This window comes from Pteropus medius, unplaced genomic scaffold (assembly GCF_902729225.1).
Source record: "Pteropus medius unplaced genomic scaffold, Ma_sr-lr_union100, whole genome shotgun sequence".
NCBI lineage: Eukaryota > Metazoa > Chordata > Mammalia > Chiroptera > Pteropodidae > Pteropus > Pteropus medius.
Window position 1 is genome coordinate 21,678,414 of NW_024349803.1, and position 16,520 is coordinate 21,694,933.

General features: G+C 39.9%; 1 protein-coding gene across 1 annotated transcript in view; it reads left to right on the forward strand.

The window, feature by feature from the left end:
• The window catches only part of DOCK3 (dedicator of cytokinesis 3), a 313,424-nt gene that overhangs the window by 162,645 nt on the left and 134,259 nt on the right, over window positions 1-16,520 (forward strand). The window contains exons 8-9 of the mRNA XM_039837883.1: window positions 5,552-5,593; window positions 6,159-6,313. Of these exons, the coding sequence (XP_039693817.1) occupies window positions 5,552-5,593; window positions 6,159-6,313 (197 nt within the window). The remainder of the gene's footprint in view (window positions 1-5,551; window positions 5,594-6,158; window positions 6,314-16,520) is intronic.

Below are 16,520 nucleotides of genomic sequence, written 5' to 3' on the forward strand. Positions count from 1 at the left end.
AATAAAACAATCAACAAAAGTCAACCTACAAAATAGGAGAAAATACTTATAAACCATATATCTAATAAAGAGTTAATGTCCAAAATATGTAAGCAACGCTTAAAACTCAATAAAAACCAAATAATCTCATTTTAAAAATAGGCAAAGGATCTTTGTTCCAAAGAAGACATAAATACATGAAAAGGTATTCAAGACCACCAGTCATTAGGGAAATGCAAATTAAAACCACAATGAAATATTACTTCACACGTGTTAGAATGTCTGTCATCCAAAAAGCAGGAAATAAATGCTAGCAAGGATGTGGAGAAAAGGGAGCCCCTGTGCACTGTTGGTGGGAATGTAAATTTGTATAGCCATTATGAAAAACTGTATGGAAATTCCTCAAGCAATAAAATATAGAACTACCGTATGACCCAGCAATCCCCCTTTTGGGTATTTATCCAAAGTAATTGAAATCAGGATCTCAAAGAGATATCTGTACCCCGCTGTTTATTGTCACATTGTTCACAATAGCCAAGACATGGAAACAACTTAAGTATCCATTGATGTATGAATGGATATAGAAAATGTGGTGTATTTATATAATGGGAAACTATTCAGCAAAAATAAAGGCTATCCTGCCATTTGCAACAACATGAATGAACCTTGAAAGCAGTATGCTGTGAAATAAATCAGATAGAGAATGATAAATACTTTGTAATCTAAAAAAGCTGAACTCATAGAAAGAGTTGCATGGTGGTTGCCAGGGGCTGAGGAGTGGGGAGAATGTTGGTCAAAGGGTACAAACTTCTACAGTTATAAGAGGATTGATTAAGTTCTGGGGGTCTAATATACGGCATGGTGAGTGTAGTTAACAATAGTGTATTATATACTTGAAAGTTCCTAAAAGAGTAGGTCTTAAATGTTCTCGTAACAGCAACAACAGAAAGGTAATTATGTTAAGTGAAAAATATATTAACTAGCTTTATTGTGGTACTCATTTCACACTATATATCGTCATCACACTGTACATGTTAAACTTATGCAGTGTTATATATCGATTATACCTCAGTAAAGCTGGAAAAAAACTTTCCCAAAACACAGATATGAGTCTCTAGATTTAAAAAGTCCAATAAATATTTAGCACTTAAATGTAAAATTTCAGCTTACTAAAGCTGAAAGCTTCCTGAGAGGTAAATAGGTTACCTACTAAGAAGTCGTCGTAAGAATAACATTTGTCTTCCTAATAGCAACATTGAAAACTAGCAATAATGAAGAGTTGCCTTTAAAATTATGAGAGAAAAAAATTCAACTTAAAATTTTATATTGACTGAGTCACATTGTCAGTCAAGCGGGAAAGTAGCCTAAGTAAATTTTAGTCACTTAAAGTCTCAAAAAAAAAAAAAAAAGAAAAAGTAATGGCTAGGTAGAGAGCCAGAGGAGAGAAAGAACAATTAGGGGGATCGTTTTATAAACTAAATGTCTAATCAATGTACTGTATACTCGAATCTAATAATAAAATAATATTTTAAATATCTTTTTAACCCCCTTTCAGGAAACTACTGAAGAATAAATTATTTCTTTAAAATAAGGGAGTAAACCAAAATATGCAATTATGCGCCATCCAGGAAAAGATTTCTGACTCACTTGAGAGGTGCAAAGATTTCTCAAGTTAACATCTCAGAATGACATTTATGTTACAGTAGTATAAACAAATTTTAACCAAAACTTGTGAGATATTAAGAAAAAAGTTGAAGTGAAATAGATGTAAACAAATGCAAAAATTCTCAGCTTCCATAATAAGAGGCCAATAGATAAATCTAAACTTAGAGAGCACTGTAAGTATGATATTTAGAAATATTTGATACATTCTAGGCAAAAACACAGTGAAGAGTTGAAAGCCCTGATCTTTGGGGAACAGGACAGGGTGAACAGAGGACTGGTCATTTTATTGCAAGCTTTTAAAGCTATTTAATTTGGAAAACCATGTGCTTATGTTACTTTTAATGCATTTAAATGCTAATTTAAAACGTTGGTTTCTCAAAAAGGCCTAAGGTACAAGTCTCTTTTTATTTTATTTCATTTATACTGATTTTCCATCTTTTTATCTCATGTATTTGCTTTTTTGACAGAAAGAATTAGATGTGATGAAGAACTGATTTTGAGAGTCCATAAATTCATTGAAAACCACATATTTTTAATTGTGTACAGTAAATATACAGTGAATGTTTTGGTTAAAGCTTAAATTTATCAACAAGGTTCAAAGGAGTAACCTTTTAGGACCTTTTTGTATTAACGTTTAAATCTATTGCTAGAGATTACGATGACTCAATATGTAACTTTTTGATTATAATACTCCTTGCCATGTATTTTACAAGAAACCTTTGTAAAAAGGATTATACCTTAAGTTTGCGTTTAGACCATTTTGTTTTTCATTAAAAAATTCCAGACCCTACACAAGTGTTGAATGATAACAATTGATAAAAGTCACTTTAAATATACAGATGAATTTTCTATATCAGCGGTCCCTAACCTTTTTGGCAGCAGGGACGGGTGCTCCTGTGAGACTGGATCTGGGGTGGAGCTGAGGCGGTGATGCTAGCACTGGGGAGCAGCTGCAAATAACAGATGAAGCTTTGCTAGCTCGCCGCTCACCTGCTGTGTGGCCTGTTTCCTGACAGGACCCGGAATGGTACCAGTCTGCAGCCCGGGGGTTGGGGACCCCTGTTCTATATGACGAGAACCAAAGGAAGCCTAATGCTCCTCGGTTCTTGGTTCTGCGTAATAGCGAGTCTAAACCCACTTTCAACAGTAGAGAAGTGGTGCTGCCTAAACTAGAAAGCATCTCAAAGGCAACAGTAAAGGTACTGCGTTAATCTTAGCCATGCCTCTCTGGGAAATGTGATCACTTGAAGATTCCATAATATGAGAGCTTCTAAACTGGGGGCGGAGAGTGGAGGTCCAGCAGAATACTCACATTATGACCTTCTGCTATGCTGTTGTCCTTCCACATCAGTGTATATTGGGAACCGTGTTAGTCTGTTATCTTTTGGTGCTAATTAATATTTTTAGTAGGTCAGTGTGTATATTTCCAATTCTGGATTTAAATCAGTTGATTAGATTATTTACTAAAATCAAGTGTTATTGGTAGTTCTGACTAGATATGTTTTATATTTCCTTCTAAGACTCACAATACCTAAGACAATTCTTAACATGTACAGAAGGCAATTCTTACGTTATTCAGTTAAACAGTTGCACAGTATTTTTCCTCCATAATAGTAGACTTTTGTAGACTAAATGGACCAGAGACTTCAAAGGGCTGAAAATGAGTTTTCTATGGGGGAAAATTTGGCAGAGACAGTAATATAGTCTATGCATTTTAAAATTATTTTTTGATACCCATTATTAGACTTAGGATATAAAGATAATTAGGAAAGTTACTTTGCTCCCTGGGAGGACAGAGTCTAGAGTTAGGAAGCAAATACAGAAACATAATGAGTACAGCTGTAATACCGTCAGCGATGGCTCTGTAGAGCTGGCCAGCTGATGGCCGCCTGACAACAAGGTCGTAGTTTTTCCTCACGGTGCCATGAAAGATGTTCCAAGATGCCAGTCCTGCGCCTTTCTCTGGCCACCCATGTGGTGTGCTTTCAGGCTAGGTTGAAAGTTCTTCCCAGATTTGATGCCTCTGAAATCTAGAATGACATGTTATTGTCAGCCCGGATGTTTTGCACTGAAATTAGCTGTAAACTTCCATATATAGTTATAATAGAACATATATATTTAAGATTGCTAGTCATTTTTAAGAGTTAGTAAATCCACTTGAAAAGAATGACTGTACAGCCCCCAGACGTAAACTAAAACAGTGGAAAGCTAGTAACCTTCCCAGTGGGATATGGGTCAGTAAACCAGATGGAGCTTGATTTTTTTTTTTTTTTGAAAGCCTCATTTTTAAAAAGCTTTTTTTGTAGCCTATTTTATCTGTGAACTTTCTTCTGTACACATACATTCTATGTGCTTATTTCCCCAGCTGGTAGAGGCTGCTTTTCTTATATAGTTGTCCCTTGGTATTCCCAGGGAGTTGGTTCCAGATCCCCCGCAAATATCAAAATCTGCAGATGCCCAAGTCCCTTATGTAAAATGGCATAGTATTTGCATATAGCCTACATTTGCATGTAGGCTACAGCTGGGTATGCCTACACGTCACTTCGTCCTTGTGGATTCATTATAGTGCTTGGCACGTGGCATGTTCAAGGTTTGCTTTTTTGGAACTTTCTGGGATTGGTTTTTTTTTTTCCGAATATTTTTAACCCATCAGTTGAATCCGCAAATGCAAAACCCATGGATACAGAGGGCCAACTGTATTTGATATGTATTATGGGAACATATAGTCCTATGAATGAATATTAATAGTCAACAGTAATTAGCTAAATTAGCTAATAATGTACATGAACACTTATTAATTAGAAAATACAGCTAGTGAGATGCATTTAAATTAGTGCTTAATTGTACTGCAGTTTTATTTAGGCTTAAATGTGTGTATTTGGAAAATAAGTGAAATCATTCCGCTCAGCAGCCATCCTTCTTTCTCGTGTGGAACAGCTCGCCAATGAGTGGTCTCTCACCTCCAGGACCCAAGAGGGAGCAGCGTGAAACTCTCGTTGTTGAGTTTACCGAGACCAGGGACCTAACGTTTGTGAACCCACCATTCTTTCTGCCAAGGGTTTACTTCTAAATGGGACTGACTTTTCTATAATAACTAACTATAAAAAAGAATACTAGTAATAGTAAGAATACTAATTATAGATAACAGCGATCAACCACTTAAAATGATAGGCACTGTGCTGGCTTAATCTGCACAACCTCTGTGAGATTGAGTTCAGCACAATATGTTATCCTCTCTTTACAGATGAAGAAATGCAGGTGTGAGTCAAGGTTTAAAACCAGGTGTCCTGGCTTCTGCACTTACGTCCCTCAATACTATGTCATGCTGCTTATGAAATTTGAGCCTCATAATAACCCTGTTAGGAAGAGAATAAAAGCTTTATCTCAGTTTTACAGTTGAGGAAAATGTGTCTTGGAGAAAGTAAGCAATTCGTTTGAAGTTTCACCATGTGTGTGGTGTGTGGCCGCGGCTGGCATCTGCTCCTACCTTGAGCCTGCAGTAAAGGAGCAGCGCGGAGGCTGTGGGGAGGGAGCCCTTTCCGTTAAAGGCCGTCCCTCCGCCGGTGTGGGGAGCCTGCTCAAGACGTGGGACATGCAGCATGTGGAGAGGTCGGCGCCAGAGCAGAAGGCCAGTAGCACGCACCACCCGTGACGTGGCTGGTACTCTGAGCTGGAGAGGCTCGGGTTTGAATCCAGACTTTGCCGCAGCCTCACTTGTGGCCTTCAGCAAATGCTTTCTTGTACTAAGCCTTAGCTGACTCCTTGAAATATAAATAACATTTATCGAGCAAGGCTATCAGAATTAAGTGAGATCACATATATAAAAGACATAGCAGGATGCCTAGCATATAGAAGGTCCTTAATAAAGTTTCCTTCCCAGTTGAGTGAATTTTCTTTCTTTCCATAGCATTTATCTAGCCGGCAGAGTGTACAGCAAAGCACGTCCCAGGTAAGCGTTTTAACCAGGCCTCTCTCCTGGTCTTTTCCCCCAACTCTTTCTTTGACGAGATTCCAACATAGGGATGTGCCAGGACACGACAGACACCACTGGCTTTCTGATGGCGCAGTGCCTTTCATCTCAGGAGCCCTGACCTCTGAGTAAATCTGGCCGGTCTCCGCTCCTCTGTGCAAATTTATCTAAGTACACCTGAAGGAGCGGAGACTGTGAATCAGTCTGGAAGAAAATAGAAATGACATTTTAACTATTACCATCTAACAGTGCAAGTCAGTATCTCTGAGAAATGACTTTGAAAATGGTTCCCTGGAGAATTTAGATGTTTGTGGCCCGGTGGAGGTTTTGAGTTCACTCGTGCGTTGGAAGTACTGTCCCGATACCTCCTTCACTCAGGTTACTTCCTGGCTGCGTGTTCATCCACCTCCCACCAAGCATATCGATGCAGCGCCCCTGTCAGCTGAGGAAACACCTCAGTCTTTCTTAAATGGTCCCCCCTCGTTTAGTTTTCATTTATCCGTGATTACTATAATGAATTACTGTTTTTCGCCTTCCTCATTAGGTGGATACGATGCGCCCACGTCATGGGGAAGCTTGTCGGATGCCAGTGCCACATCACTTCTTCCTCAGCCTGAAGAGTTTCACCTACAACACCATCGGGGAAGATACCGACGTCTTCTTTTCCTTATATGATATGAGAGAAGGCAAGCAGATCAGGTAAAAGTTATGAGAAGTTCTGGTGAACTTGAGATTTGGGGCTAGGATGGTATGGCTGGGGTCATAGGCGTCTCCAGCCTTCAGAGAAGATAGATGCACAGAGGAAGCCAATCAAGATAAAGAACCTCTTCTTATCTAGCTGAGAGTTTTGCCTCAAATCCCAGTGTACCCCGAAGGCACGTGTGGCCTGTTTTTTTATCCTGTGCCTATTTCTACACGGAAGCTCAAATCCCAGTCTTGGCTCTCGCCACCTCAGGGAGAAACAAGGATGCTTCAGTGCCAGAGAAAATAGGAGAAACCTAGAAAAAAGCAACTTCAGCAGAGAGGCTCAGATCTAGAATGCAGGAGGCCCCGGGCTCTGCCTTGCTGCATGCGGGAGAGAAGGTTCACAGGGAAACAGGCTTATGGCTCCTGTCTGTGGGTAACCAGGCCTTCGGGGCCATTCCAGCCCTGTAAAGGGGGAAGCATCTTCTGAGCAGAGGGAAGGTGGCCTGGCTCCATCCTTTCTCTTTGCCTTGGGTTGGAGGAGAGGCCTCAGAAGGGGGGCCGATGTGAATCTTGGCGGTGAGGCCCTTAAGCTCCAGCGACTGCAGCAGCGTTTCCCTCTTAGAAGGCAAGGAGGAGCCAAGGAGACACTCCAGCTGTTCCTCCTCTCGTGGCATCAGGGTTGGTTGACCTTTGTAGCCAACTTGGAATTTCAGAGAGCCCAGACTGTTCTCCATAGTCTTTGTCTTGGCGGGACAGAGAGGAAGTAAACCTTAGAATAATTTTATATTGCTTGGTAATTTCCTGTTAAGAGTGCTTTATGGTTTTGTTTTTGTTTTATTACTTAAAATTTTAAAACAGCTATTTCTTTTCCAATTGCATGTCACATGTGGGAAAATTAAATGGATGCTATAACAGAGTATGAAGGAAAAATCTGTTTTGCATGCTCCACAGTGCCTCTGATCTTGACCCCCGCCCCCCAAAAATAAATAAAAGGGCACAGTGCTTCCCTTTGGCATAAGAATAAAATGATGTGCTGATTAATGAGGACGTGTAGGTCTGCCTTGTCACCAAGGGCTTCCAGTACGTGCTCCTAGGAAAGCCATGGCGGAGAAAGTGGTGGTGGCGATGGCAGCTGCGGCCACTGCACACAGGCGACCTGCAGGCCAGGGCTGCGGAGGTGTAGATTCTGGCCGCTCTTGTTTCCACTGGAGCAGAGGTTTGCAGACTTCATTAGTATTTATTTTCCTGTGCAAAAGAATTCTTTAAGCTAAATTTTATGGGAACGTTTAATGTGTGAAACAGAAAGTAGAATCACTCCACCGTGGAAGGGAAAGGGAAATAACTCACCGTGCCCTGCCCCCACCCAGTGCCCTGCAGCCGTGGGTCGCTGTTTGACAACCAGAGCGCACTGCGCCGTCATCCTGCGTGCGAGGACTGTGCCGTCTCTCTGAGCGATCCCAGTGCCCCACACTGTGCCCATTCCGTGCTTTATCAGGCCAACCGCACAGACTTCCCCGCCCAGCGGAAACACCCTGCTGCTCTGGTTTGCAATGTGTGCAGGATCGTCGGTGTACCAGCTGCTTTATCTTTGGGCTTATTGATTATAGTTTAGCCTCAGAAATGATAAAACATTTTAAAAGAAGAAATGTAAAAAAAAAAAAAAATTGTAGCTGTGGGAAGTGTTCGGGTCATTTAAAAATTCCTAGATATTAGAGGACTGTACCACCTTCCTATTCACATAATAAAAGTTTAAGGTTCTTAGCTGAAACTACCAATTATTTAGTTTTAAGTGTGAACTAATAAGCAGAATTTTAGATCTAGATTTAATCAATAACTGTTCTTCTTTCCATTAGGATTTATGTAGTTGTATGAGTCCTCAAAAATTTTAGATCATTGAGCTGGTATGACCAGATAATTATGCTTTCTTTATGATTAGGGATTAAATTGGTCATAGATTGCTTTCTCGAAAGAGCTGTCTGAAGTCGTGAAAGGTTAGGGATATATTATGTCAGGTGCAGTGTTGATAGTGCAGTCGATTTAGTTGTATCTTCTCAAGAGAACTCCATGACCGACTGTCTTTCCAGTCAAATATTTCTAGTCGTCTCCAGTCAAATGGGGCTAGTCCGGTGCTCGGTATTGCCCAGACGCACTCACCAGTGTCAGAGAACATGCGGGCAGGGGAGCGGGCTAAGGAGAAGGCCACATAGTCTTCCACTCTGTCTCATTGCCGACGATGCCACAGGGAAAGCTAGAAAGGCTAAAGTGAATGGCAGACCCACATGGTTCCACCCGCCGTCCTGGGACAGATGAGTGTTAGACGACTGCACAGGGAAGAAGCAGCAGCTGGCAGGCCTTCGTAGCTCTGTTTTTTCGTGACATTTCATCATTCTGAACAGAATCATGAATATTTCGCCTTGAAATATCAATCTCTGATTAAGACCTCTCACCTGAGCTTCGGCTCTTTATTTCCTTTTCCTGCCAGACCTCTGCCCTTGGGCACCCCCAGACATCTCGGCAAATATACTTCCTCCTGTGCGCCTTAAGTCAACTCAAAGGCATCATTTGCTGAGAGATCCATGTCAGAAACTTAGGAATCCTCTTAGGCTCCTCCCTGTCTCCTTTCCTTCGCAATTAATCACTGTATCCTGTCAACTTCTGTCTCCTAAATAACAAGCAAATCACTGACCCCACTTCATCTCTGCTGTCACACCAGATCCTTCACGTTTCGCCCCAAACATAGACTCCTTGGGTCTACTGTCTTCCTACCCTGAGTTATTCTCCACACCACTCCCGTACTTCTCTCTTAAAATACATGCTTCACTCTTGTCCGCTCCCACGTAACCCGATGCCCTTGCTATTTGCTGTGGCCTGGAAGGCCCAACATGATATAACTCTGTCTGTTTCTCTCACCTGTTTCATGCATCCAGTTTTACTCCTGATGAATTATTTGGCTTTCCCTAAATATGCCTTGCCCTTTTATGCCTCCCTACTCTTGTTGGCTTGGTAATCTCTGGTCCATTCTTTAAAACTCAACTTTGTAAAACCTTCCTCAATATTTATGGGTAGAATCAGGCCCTGGGACTTTATTGTGCCCATGAAGACACCCTGTACCTAGCTTTATCCCATTACTAGATACTTTATTGTAATTGTACACATGCGTGTAGATTTCCCCCACTGGAATGACAGCATCCTATGTGTCTTTTGTACCATTTTCTCCCCAGTGCTAAGCACAGGATTTTGGATATTGGAGCATTAAATAAATACTTGTTGAATGTGAATGATTAAGTGCATCTGTCAAATAAGTACCAGTCAATCACTTGGGAATCAGGACACTTTCATGTAATTGAACAGTTCCAGCATTTAGTAAAGGTTCCTGTTTGTGGGCCCCCAGAGTAACTGCGGGGGATTTAGAGGTGGAAAAGAACTGTCCTGCCCCCGAGGAGGCCTGAACACGGCGCTTTGGGATTCCTGGAAACGTGAAACGTGTTGCTCCCAATTCCAAGTAGCAGATAAGCAGAGTGGAAAGAAGATGGGTAGTTGCCTTACTGACATGGCAGGACTTAAAGCACGATAAGAAGTCAGGGAAAAACAAATACAACCTATTCAGTTAGAAACATCATAGAGGCTTTTTAAGCTAAAAAATGAGAAGTCCTGTTTATTTTATATATGTACAAATGTGTGTGTATAGATATATATTTAATCTATTATATTTCAGACTTTGCTTTATATTTAGGATTAAATCGTATATTTGGGGAAAGAAATAGTCAACTTTGCAAGAGATAGGAGAGATGAGCTGGATCAGTTGTCACCAGGGTTTTGAATTTGATATTCGAAGAACTATTTTTAAGAAAGAAAAGTCAGGGAAGTATAGGATTGTTCAGGGACTGAGGAGCCAGAAAGGACTCTTGTGGAAAACGAAAGTAACCGAATTAAAGAATGACCAGGATCCCGATAGGACATTAATTCTTTTGTTCAACAAATATTCATTAAGCCTCTATCCCAGGTATAGGGATATATGATAGGGACATTGAAGTAAGTAAGAGGGATACCTGCTTGTCTTCTTTGAGCTTACAATCCAGAAGAGAGACCAACCCTCTGTAGTAGAAAGATCATTAATATTCATGATAAAATGAATAAGTACACAGTTTAAAAATGATGGTAAATGCCGTAAAGGAAAAGCCTGCAGGGTGCTATGAAACCTCATGTAGGTTGGAGTGAAGGGAAACCCTTGTGACACCCAAGCTAAAGCTTAAGCAAAAAGAGTGGGTAACATGACATAGGCACAAGGTTTCGATGCAGGGAAAACCTCGGTGCAGTCAGAGAGCTGAGAGGCGGCGAGTGTTGTTGGAATGCAGTGAGTCAGAGAAGGAAAGCGTATCACAAGAGGTAATTGAAGGATATTCAGGGACAGATTATAGAGCAAAGAGTAAAATGGTGGTTGTCAGAGCCTGGGGAGAGGGGAAAATTGAGAGGTATTAGTTAAAGGGAACAAAGTTTCAGTCATGCGAGATGAGTAAATCTTGGAGGTCCGCTGTACCACATAGTGCCTATAGTTAACGGTACTGTATTGAATACTCAAAAATTAGCTGGGGGTAGGACTTATGTTAAGTGTTCTTATCTTAGCTGGGGGTAGGACTTATGTTAAGTGTTCTTATCTTATAAATAATAAGGACATGAGGAAACTTTTGGCGGTGATGAATATGTTTATGGCATAGATCGTGGTGATGATTGCATGGGTGTATACGTACCTCCGAACTCATTCAGTTGTATACGTTAAGTATGTACAGTTCTTCATATGTCAATCATGCCTCAATAATGTGGTTTAAAAAGAAAAAGGAAATGTGGGGAGTTGTGAATTTTTCTAGCAAATGTTGCACCTGATAACAGTTCAGGTCTTACTAAACATGTATATGTGTTTTCTATGTCGTCATGTAACCAGTATGACAAACATTATGCAAATTTGCCTCATACTCTGGTACAGAATTTTCTAAGATAATCAATGATGTAATTCTAGGCAAATAAAATTGTCTTTCTTTTGGTGAAAAAAAACCAGAAGGAATTACCTTTCTTTCCTTTTTCTATTTTAAATGGCATTTATCACCTTCTACATTCTACATAATGTAGTCATTTATTATGTTTATCACTTACTATCTATTTAGTCTCTTTAAACATAAGTTCTTCCTGGGCAGGGATGTGTTTGTTGTGTTCACTGAGGTAACCAAGTACGTGAAACAGTACGTGAAACAAATATTTATATTAACCACCTAGTAAGTGGTTAATATAAATACTTGTTAAATAAATGAGTATAACCACCCAAAATATAGCGAAGAGGTATAAAGAGATGAAAAATGTGAAAGAAGTATGAAGAGACCTGGAGAACAGAATGAGAAAGGTTAATAAACATTTAATTAGAATCACAGAGAAAGAGAAAATAAAGAATGGAGAAGATGGGCTCCAAGAAGATGGGCTGATAATTTTTCATCACTGATGAAAGACATAAGACATAGATAAATATGAGGCTGCTTATTTGTTTGGCTCTGACAAGACTCTTCCTCGGGAGCTGTGCACTCTTCGATAACTGTCAGAGGATGCAGACGCCAAGGCATTAAACAGAACTCGCCCTCATCCCACCGCCTCTCTCTCTGGTACAGTGAATTTAGAACATCCAAGTTGGGCCAGAATGCTTTGTTCTTAACAAATACAGTCGCAGTTGGGAAAAGGCATAAAGTCCACTGATGGTTTATGGTGTCTTGATGAAAAGGTTTCACCAACCTAAAAAAAGACTCTTGAACTATTTGGCTTTAAAGCACTGTTATATGTAGATACAATTAAAATTAAAACATAAAAAATAAAGGTACTCACAGAAGAAACCCTTAGGTTCCCTAAGCCAGCTTAGAGTTAGATGTGACCTTGAGTGAGGTCCAGAGCTGCCGTTGACAGCACATCAAACTGCCCAGTGGAAGAGCCGCAGTATAGCTGCTTCCAACGCAGGCCGTCGCGGGCAGCTGCTCAAACGTGGCCTGGGTTTGTCAGCAGTTGGATGCTCTCCCGTGGCCCTCAGTTTTGCTGAGCACCTCCTCCATGTGTACACTCCACTTGTCAACAAACCAGGGCACTGGCAAGCACCCACTCCAGATAAAAATAAACGAATTACTTTAGCTTAGGATGCTGGAGAAAGAAAGACAAAGTAAACCTAAAGAAAGCAAATGGAAGAAAATATAACAGAACTTAAACAATAGAGAAGATCAATAAAATAGAAACTCTGAAAAAAAATAAAACTTTAAACAAGTAGATACGCCAGTAGCAGGAGTAATCAAGAAAAAAAGACATAGATAAACTATAAATATTAAAATTTATATGGAACACATTTTTAAAAGTTGAGGTGAAATTCATATAACATAAACTTAACCATTGTAATGTGAACAGCTGAGTGGCATTCCTACGTTCATAATGCTGTGCAACCGCCACTCCTAGCTCCAGAATCTTCCATCACCCCAGAAGGGAGCCTGAACCCCATGAGCAGTGCTCCTCTCTCTCTCCGCCCCCAGCCCCCAGCAGCCGCTGGTCTTCGTTCTGTCTCTCTGAATGGATCTAGTCTAAATATTTCACAGACATGGAATTGTACAATATATGACCTTCTGCACCTGGATTCTTTCACTTAACATGTTTTTAAGGTTCACTCATGTTCATGCATCAGTTCTTTGTTTCTCTGAGTGGCTGAATAATGTTCCATTGTGTGGGTGTGCCACAGTTTATCCATTCATTCATGGATGGACAGTTGTGCAGCTTCTACCTTTTGGCAGTAGCAAATAGTGCTACAGTGAATGTGTATGTGTATGTATTTGCTTGAGTGCCTGTCTTCTGTTCTGTTAGATACATATCTAGGAGTGGAACTGCTGAGTCACCTAGTAATTCTGTTTAACTTTCGAGTACCTGCCAAACTGTTTTCCACAGCAGGGTAGATCTTATGTTAAGTGTTCTTATCTCACACTATAAATAAATTAAAAATAAACAGGACTTTCCCACCAGTAGTGTATGTACAAGGGTTCCAATTTCTGCACATCCTCATCAACATTTGTTATTTTCTAAAATTTATTTATTTAAATCACTTTCAAGTATACAGTACATTGGTTAGACATCTGTATAGTTCATAAAACAATCGCCCCACTTGCCCTCCTCCGGCCCTCCACCTGGCCATCATATTAATGCTAACTGCATTCCCTCTGCTGTGCTCCTCATCCCTGTGACCATTTATCAGCTACTAATCTGTACTTCTTTAACCCTTCACCCCATTCTACCAGCCCCCCAACCCACCTCCCCTCTGTCCGTCACCAAATTGTCCACTATATTGTGAATCTATTTTTGATTAGTTTGTTCTTTTTGTTCCTTAGATTCCACATATAAGTGAAATCATATGGTATTTATCTTTGTCTGACTTATTTCACTCAGCATAATAACCTCTAGGTCCATCCATGTTGTTGCAAATGGTAGGATTTCATTTTTTTTTTAATGGCTGAGTAATATTCCATTGTATATGTGAACCATAATTTCTTTATCCAATCATCTGTTGTTGGGCATTGTTATTATTATTTTTTTTAATTCTAACTATTCTACTGGATGTGAATTAGTACCTTATTGTGGTTTGATTTACATTTTTATGATGACTAATGATGTAAGCTTCTTTTTCTGTGTCCCTTGGCCATTTGTATATCTTCCTTGGAGAAGTGTGTATTCAAGTCCTTTGCCCATTTTTAATTGGGTTATTTGTCTTTTTGTTTAGTTGTAAGAGTTGTTTATATTTTCTGGATAGTAGACCCTTATCAGATATATAGTTTATAAATATTTTCTCCCATTCTGTAGGTTTTTTTTACTTGCTTGATAATGCCCTTTAATGCACAACAGTATTTAATTTTGATGCAGTCCAGTGTACCTAGCTTTTTCTTTTGTTGCTTTCGATGTCATAGGTATATTTAAGAAATTGTGTGCGTATACTCTGAACAATTTGATACCAATAAACTTGTGCTCATATGTGTAAGAATGTTATTTTGTAATAGCAAATATCTTAAGGCAGTCTAAATTTTCATAAGTAGAGAGATGACTAAATAATAGTGTAACCTTTGAAAAGATTGAGGCAAAAAGTGAGAAGGGACAGAATTAGTTTTCTATTGTTCCATAACAAATTACAGCAAATTTAATGGATTAAAAACATACTGATTTTTTTTTAGTTCAGAGTTCTATAGGTTAGAAGCCTGCCCAGGCATGTCTGGGTTCTTTGCTCAGAGTATCACAAGCCTGAAGTGGCAGCTGGCCTGCATTCTAGTCTGAAAGCTCTAAGGGGGAATTTGCTTCCAAGCTCATGGTTATTGGCAGGATTCAGTTTCTTATAGTTGCAGGACTGAAGTTCCCACCTCTTGCTGGCTGTCAGCTGGGAGCTGCTCTCAACTCCCACAGGCCACCTGCTTTCCTTGCTACGCAGCCCCCCTTCATCTTTAGGTTAGCAGCAATGCAGTGAATCCTTCCCATGCTTTGAATCTGCTTTCTTTTCTGCAACTAGCAGGAGAAAGTTCTGTGTTTTTAAAGGACTGATGGGATTAGGTCGGGCCCACCTAGATACTGTCCCTATTTTACTGTCAGTTGTGTCATGTAATATACCCTCATCGTGGGAGTAAAAGGCACCATAGTAAGTCCCAGGGATTATGCATCCTTGGGATTCGGGGGACAACTTGCAGGACCGTCTTATAATTCCGTCTACAACGTGGACTGCTTCTACATAAGCACATTCTAGATATAAGAGGAAGTTAATGAAATGTTTTTCAGTGAAAACAGCAAGTTTACAACTATACGTACAGTACAGCATGACATATTTGTGGGGGAAAATTATATATGTCTGTGCATATCATGTAAATGTATTATAATCGTTAGTAATTTTTAACAGACTAAAGTTTTCAAAAAGAATCCTTCAACTGACAGATATTTGAAGTTTTGGTAGTAATTCTTAAAGTGGCTGGCAACAGTCTTAAGGGAAAGACAATTATAGCAAAGTATAACAAATATTGGCTTTGCTATACGAAAAAGAATATGCCAGAAATTTTTCATTTATATTTCTTCTCTTCAAATCTCCAACTTGGCAGAGTGGAGCACACATCTGCTTTGCTTTTCAGTGATGAGGTAAGAGAAGAACAAAGCCTGTAAATGGCCAGAATTTAAAATGTCTTTTGTATTTTTTTCCTAATATCATGGATTCCCCTTCTATAAGGAACTCATTGCCTTTGTTAAAAAAAAAAAAAGTATTCTGTATGCACATCTATTATTATTTTTAACCATTATCTTAATCTGTTTAATAATTACCACACAATTACCTCCTCAAAATAGTACAGATAATCTTCTAGAATAGAATTTGTGTTAGTCGTATCTGGTTCTGTACGGTTACACTTCTCTTTTTCTATTATGTGAATTTTCTTATTCACAGAAGGAGTATTACTGTGTAACTAACTTGTTTTCTCTATAGCACTTGTGTGTCTGTTAATATGCCTGGTTCTCTCGCAGGCCCTCTACAAATTAAGCAGAGTGCTCTAAAGCCTCAGGGCGCCAATGATTGATTTCAGCACTCAACTGACTTTCCCTAAGGAGTCTTCTGTATGCCCCGTTTTTCTGCTAGGCCTTGGGAATGCAAAGTTGCCCTCAAAAACTTAACCGCTCTTGATTATCACGTGAGAACACTTATGTTAGCTATCTTTTCACTGATGCTGTGCAAAGCAAGCTAAAAAGCCTCATTTCTTACTCTCCTGGCATTTACTCAGCATTCAGAATACCCTTGTGTAGAATAAATGTTTTCTTGAAAATCAGCTGCTTCTGTAATTGAAGTGTAGAGGGCTCTGCCTGCGAGTCAAGCATTCTACCCGAGTAAGATTATCTGCTTCTGTGAAAATCTCAGGTGCTCCTAGAAAGAAATTTTCTTTTAAAATGATGAGTGAGAACTTTGTTTATTAAATCAAATAGTTTTGCTTCCCTCTGCAAAAGAGGTCACATCTTGTGATGCGGCTGGAGCTTGTCTGCAGGAGCTTCATCAGCCAATGATGGACCTTCGGTTCAGTCCTTCCACACAGGGCCCGTGGTATGGTCTAGCCTGCCTTAACTTGGGATGGGGCTCAGCCTCAGCAGGGATAAGAGGAGCTAGAACCCTGGCAGACTATTGACCTTTGAACAACACGGGTTTGAA